General features: G+C 41.6%; 1 protein-coding gene across 1 annotated transcript in view; it reads right to left on the bottom strand.

The window, feature by feature from the left end:
- Window positions 1–6,636, bottom strand: part of CRYBG3 (crystallin beta-gamma domain containing 3) — a 106,809-nt gene that overhangs the window by 2,012 nt on the left and 98,161 nt on the right. Inside the window, exons 19-21 of the mRNA XM_081798213.1 lie at window positions 6,196–6,319; window positions 1,778–1,936; window positions 599–758 (exon numbers count right to left, since the gene is read on the bottom strand). Of these exons, the coding sequence (XP_081654339.1) occupies window positions 599–758; window positions 1,778–1,936; window positions 6,196–6,319 (443 nt within the window). The remainder of the gene's footprint in view (window positions 1–598; window positions 759–1,777; window positions 1,937–6,195; window positions 6,320–6,636) is intronic.

Genomic DNA, 6,636 nt, shown 5'->3' on the forward strand with positions numbered 1-6,636 from the left:
AGCTATGATTAACCTCAAATCAGACCTCAGTATGACTCAAACTGAAAAACTAAGAGGTAGAACAGTTGACTACAAAAGCCGTGTGCCCAGCACCACGGTTCTGGAGAGAGCTCGGGCTGGATGTTGGGCACGGTTTCTGTTTCCACACGGACAGTGGCTGTGACTAAGCCAATTAAAGCAACAGCCCAGACCTTGCTCAATTCCAAAGCAAGTTTAAATGATACCTGCCATCAATTTTAAGTGAGGGCTTTTAAGGACTACAGCAATTCATGGCAAAAAGAGGTTTCTTTCTATGAAACGGGACATTTTGTGGCTGATGAAGCTTTAAATTTAGAATTGTTCTCAAAGATCATGTAGCAAATGAGAATTTTACAACTGTCCTAATGAACAAAAACCTCAGACTTTGTCCTGAGGTTTTTCCTGCTTGAGCCAAGTAGCTCATTGTTCATTAAAACAGCGTATCTTTTTTCAAGAGTAAGTAGAAATGACTTAATATTTCTTTTGTGCATCAGATTTCTTTTCCCCAGGAGGAGGAGAAGGTTTGGAATTTAAAATTCTATCCAGGGACACAGAACGTTGGGTTTCCTCAAAGGCCCACCTTTAACATCTAGGACAAGTTGATCGCTGAGATAGGAGCTGATGGTTCCGTTTCTGTTCAGCTTCCACTTCTGCCGGAACTGTCCGTGTTCAGGCCACAGAGCCACTTTAGCCCCGGGGGTGTCCCGGCCTCCAATCACATCAAGGCACGTGTCACTGGCCTAAAGGTTAGGAAGCAGATTGGCAGTACTGTGTTAGCTCCAATCAAGTGAACTGGGTCCCTTCCCTTTACACGACTCTGATCTAAAAGAGAAGACTATCCAGCATAGTTACAATTTCACCAACTGCTGAAGTTGTCTTTAGGGCAGCTGAGGGACGTGGTACAGACACAGACCCACAGAAGTAGAGGTGCATCTGTGAAAAGGACACCTGCATCTGACAACAGATGGTCAATGAAGGTTTGCTGAACTACAATTAAATGTTAAGTCTCTGTTGGCATAAATGTATCAGGTGGACCACGGTTTCTTTTTTTACGTAGGCTCCACACCCAATAGGGCTTGAACTACGATCCTGAGCCAAAGTCAAGACTCGGATGCTTAACTGAGCCACCCAGGCGTCCCTGAGCCTGGTTTTCTTATAAAAGCATCAGGTGATGTTCCAGATAGCCAAACAATAATTACTTTTAAGTGCTTTTCATTTTTGTTGATGAGAAAAAAAGTAGAGAATCCGTTGGTGACATAATAAAACTGGTGTTCTATTCCCCAGAACATCAAATGTAATGGAGGCATCACAAAGAAATGTAAACTTTATTTTCTAAGCTTTCTCCAATAACTACTTCACTGGGTACTGTGAAAGTTTCAAGATGTTTAGAACCACAAAGACAGCTGATTTTATCTGGGCCACAGAGTAAGGAATGTGTCACAAGAGCACAACATCCAGTTGGATCCAGTGAGTTGTCTGTCATTGGTTTTAAAACATCATTTAGGCATAGCCAAAGTATGTGATAACCTTAGTTTTTAACTTTCAAGTAGAAATTGAATTTTCTAGATGAAAATTCTCTGAGTCCATTTCACTTAAAAGCTTTAGTAATGTAACGTGGCATATTTATACAGTCCTGCAACCATTTCTAGGAAGTTGCATTATTTTATAAAGGCCATTTGATTACGCAAAATTCTGGCCTCCAAAAGAAAAAAAAAAAGGCCCAAAGGTGGGATGCAGTGTCCGTGGGGTGGCTGCTCACCTTGGATTTAAAGAGTCCTCGGCAGTAGTGCCAGATCTGAGTTGTCTTCCCGGTGTAGGGAGAGACGCACACGGATGTGGCCCTTGTGTCAGCAACGTTGCCAGTGACCGTCAGATACTCATCCTGGGCCCGGTTCTTTATCCTGATGTACACTGCAGGCTGGGACGGGGAGAAGCGGCCATTTACAAGAAGGACTTGGGAATCTGGAAATCAGACTCTAAAGAAGGCAGGCTGAGGCAAGGGGTGAGGGGATCTAGCTTATGCAGTTTCACTCTGCCTCCCTTTAGCCAGTATGTGTGAATTACTCTTTTTCTATTGACAGACCTTAGACCACTGAACACAAAGGTTAAGTTGTACAATAATCTCTATTATACTTTTCTGAAAAGTATACCCTTTTGGAAGCGTAAAAGGTAATCGTTTCATCTCCTGGAATGCCATGTGGCAAGGGGTGGTGCAGCGTCCGGACTTGCTGAGTTTCATTCGGGAACCACGGTGTCCTCGCTGTGCTGGGGGAGGGAGGGGACGAGCAGGAAGGCAAGATACGGCCCACCCACAAGGCTCTCACAACAACCTAGCAAACGCTGCAGTAACCACGCACACTGTTTGAGCTATAGTTAAGTGCCAATTGCCGGCTGTGGGAGTTCTTGAAAAACCCAGGTTAACCTGAGGGCCTGAGCAGCTGTGGTAATGTCTGTCTGTGGACCTTTACACTAATTCAAGGGAAGAGACCATTGTATGTTTAATCGTAACAGGTATTCAAAAACTGGGTAACAAAGAACTTTTATCCCCTGGGCCTGGAATACATACCCGAAGTTTTCCAATAAAATATTAAATCTAGGACTAAACAATAATATTTATTGAGAGCTTAGTGTATGTCAAGCAGTGTGCTAAATGCTTTCTGAGCCATTGTATTATCTAAGTTAATAACCAGAAGAACCCTTTAAGAAAGTCCAATTATGACCTGAATTTTACAAAGTTAACACAGATATGGGGAAGCCAGGTCAGCCTGCAACAAAACCATCCCTCTAAGCCAGGATGCTCTTCGTAAGGTTTGCTGAAACATACCAGTTACACTCAGACACCGGGAATAAGAGACCACGTCCAAAGGTGGCAGTGTGAATTAAGTCCAATAATGAAAGGACACCGCACAGGATAAAAACTCCCCAGAAACCATTCTTTTAGCCTTAAGCCTCCTGTCTTCATGAAATAAAATACAGGACATTCAACATCCCTACCTTGGGTCATTATGTTGGCATCCCAATCAGAACTTTGCTAAATAATAACAACAAACTATTTACTAAGGAAGCACTTTCACTCTGAGAAATATAAGTGCTATGTAAATGCAACAATGTACCATGGTAAGTCCACCATATTCTACTACTTTGAAACTTAGATCAATAGGAAGCCAGCTGAATTTTGGCACACTGCTGCCATGTTTGGCCTTTCAAAGGAAATAAACATTCTGGGACAAATTTTTATCTGGTAATTTAAAGCAGGTAAAAAAGACCTCTACTAGGCAAAATGTTTTAAATGTTTCAAAGCGCTACTTCCACATTCATAATGCAACAGTAATGTACTTAAATATCTGTGACTGATAATAAGTCTGTATAATTCTGTAAGTCTCCCACTGCAATTATTAATTTCTTGAGGCTTCAGTACATCTTTATTAGTTTCCTTACCTTGTACGTAGAAATAAACAGGCATGACCTTCACAGAGGACAGAGTTCCAATTATGTTAGGACCAAACGTCACAGTTTTAATTAAGTAAAGTACTAATTACCCTTATTACACACTTGTAGTCTGACTCTTCTGTCATTATACTTTAAAATACTGGTATGCATTATAAGTGCCTTAGTGACTTCCTAATTCCCAAACTCAAAGAGAATCGCATTTTAATTATTACTGAATTTCCAAACAAGAATATGAACTACAGCAGTAGCCGTAGCCCTACCAAAAAGGAAATGACCCATAATACTGTTTTAGAAGCCCAGAATTCCTTTGCTGGGTCTTAAAGCTGTGGCCTAAATAAACAAAGGCAAAATAATCTATAAAAATATTATTTTAAAATAAAATGTTAAACCAGAATAGGAATCAGATAGTTTCTAAAGCACAATGAAGAAGAATAACACAATGTTAATTGTCAAAAAAAACCTTTTATATAAAATTAGAAGCTATTGTTCTAGCTATCCTTTATCTCAGGACCCTGAACAATCGCCGAGACATCCTTCCCCAGCAAGGAACCACCTTTCAGAAGTGAGAGAAATAGTCTCAGCATCCAGCTTGGCTGCTAAAGTTCCTAATGACATAGGATTAGGCATTATTATATAGTTGGTAAAAGCTACACTGAATTCCCACTTCTGCCTTGCTTTTCCCCATGGCTTTTCAGTGGGATTACCCATCATCCCATGTGACAGGAGTGAGGAATAAGCAGTATGTGAAGGTCATGAAATCCTGTACCACAAACTCTGCCAGGAAAGCCTGCTAAACCTTAGCACCCTCAGAAGAGCGTCTCTGATTCTCTCAAGGGACACTATGAATAATGAACTTTCAAAATAACCATAGTAATAATATAAGCCAGATGTTCTGTCAGACTCTTTCTATACATTTTTCTTATTCAATCCTCACAGCAATACTGAGAGGTAAGCCATGTGATCACTGTTTCACTAGAGGAATCGGATTCCTCACCCAGAGTCACACTGCTTACAAGTGGCAGGGCTAGCCTAGGATTTGAACCAACAGAACCAAAGAGTGGCAGGAATGAGCACGGTGGGGTGGGGTGGGGTGGTGTGTGTGTGTGTGTGTGTGTGTGTGTGTGTGAGAGAGAGAGAGAGAGAGAGAGAGAGAGAGGGAGAGAGAGAGAAGGGCAGCAAGACCAACTAGGTTAATTTTTTATTGGCTACTATTTATTTAACACTTAACACGTCCAATCTGCACATCGGCCTCAGCACTTACATCCACTCTGCTACCTTCAGCTCAGGGCCCGGAATATATGGTGCCACTCTGTAAATATTGATCTTATTTTGGAGGAAAGTAGGGTGTGGTTGCCCAACACAAATTTTAGAAAATAAATCTGGGTTCAAATCTTGGTTCTGACACTTGGATGACTTTTGCCAATTTGCCTTACCTCTCTGACCCCGATTTTCCCATCTGAAAAATGGGAGTAACAACTCCTACCTTAAAGGGCTATTGTCAAAATCAAGTGAGAAATGTTTCTAATTAGAATTCAAATGGCATATCCACAGATCATTGCACCCGACAGCAGGGCTTGGGTTTTTCACCTTCTGTGAAACTTCCACCACTCCGTACATGCTCATACTTCCTTTCTGTAAACCAGGCATTTTTGATGGTTATACACTGTTGTGCGTTTTATGGTACCATTTTGAGTTGGACTGGTTTTACCCAATAAACACATAAGCTCCAATAAAGCAGAGATCATGTCTATCCCTTAAATCTTCCATAATTCTTAGCCTCATGTCAAATATCCCTTTATCCATTTATACATTCGTTCCTTCATTAAGCAAACAGTCCCTGAATCCTTACAATATGCCAGACATGGTGCCAGATACTAGGGGTAGAGCTGTAAGTAAGATGTGCACAGCCCTGCCTTCCCGGGGCTGGCGGCAGAGTGAGAACATGCCCAGTCCAACCACAACTGCGAGGTTACAAATCTCACGCGGTGTCTTTGTAGGAAAAGAACCAGGTCTTTTAAGATCTAATTTAGACCAGGAGAGAGGATGAAAGAAGCACCCTGGAAGATGGGACACTAAAATTTAGAGGGGTGAGTAGAATTAGCCAGGCAAAGAATGAGGGAAGAAACTTGCAGACAGAGGGCACAGCCTGTATTAAGAGCCTAAGTAGGAAAGCACTTCGCACGTTGGTGGCTGTGTCATGGCCCCATTTGAGTGAGGAGCAGACCAGTGAGGGAAGAGGCTGGAGAAGCAAGGGGGCCAGAACACACAGGCACATTGATGAGATCAGATTGTATCCCAAAAGATACAGAAAGCTTTTGACAGAAGACCGACAAGCAGTAGGTGTGTCATGAATACCAAGATCTATCCCAAGTTGTATGTAAGTAGAGGAAAAACTCCAAATACTTAGAACTAGGGCAGACTCAGAGTTCATTGTTTTCTTTGCTTTCCACAGAGCTTATGCTGTTCAGTTTTCCATGAAAAGTCAGTAAGGTCAGTAAGACTTTGGACTCAAAGCTAAAATCCAACATCGACCTTAGATACAACTTAACGAATTGGTTAATGTCTCTAGGATTCCTCATCCTAATCAGAGCCCCCTGTAATATAAATGTCAAACTAAACAGTCAATATTTCAGATGCTATGGTTCATGACATTTCTACTAGAAAAAGATCCAAAAAAGCTATTTTTAGATCTTATGGGTTTTTTTTTTTTTTCCCTCCGCTCCTTACCTGCTTCATAGGACGGAGGGAACCAATTGTTTTCCATCCACTGAATGCTGTCCAATTGGGGATCTCATTAGGCTCAAGTAAGATTTGTCTTCCTAAGAAATTGGATCCTTCATAAGCTATCCACCTGTGTAAGACCAGGAAAAAAAAATAGGGTACTTAAAAATAAAAAGCAATACCTTATCAAAAATACCTTCTTTAAGCGCTGTGAATTGTGCAAGACTGTTGAATCTCAGATCTGTACCTCTGAAACAAATAATGCAATATATGTTAAGAAAAAAAAAAAAGAAGAAGAAGAAGGTAGCGGGAGGGGAAGAATGAAGCGGGGGAAATCGGAGGGGTAGACGAACCATGAGAGACGATGGACTCTGAAAAACAAACAGGGTTCTGGAGGGGAGGGGGGTGGGAGGATGGGTTAGCCTGGTGGTGGGTATTGAGGAGGGC

The sequence above is a fragment of the Leptonychotes weddellii genome, chromosome 1 (assembly GCF_054177405.1).
Source record: "Leptonychotes weddellii isolate Sample4059 chromosome 1, ASM5417740v2, whole genome shotgun sequence".
In the NCBI taxonomy this organism is placed as follows: Eukaryota; Metazoa; Chordata; class Mammalia; order Carnivora; family Phocidae; genus Leptonychotes; species Leptonychotes weddellii.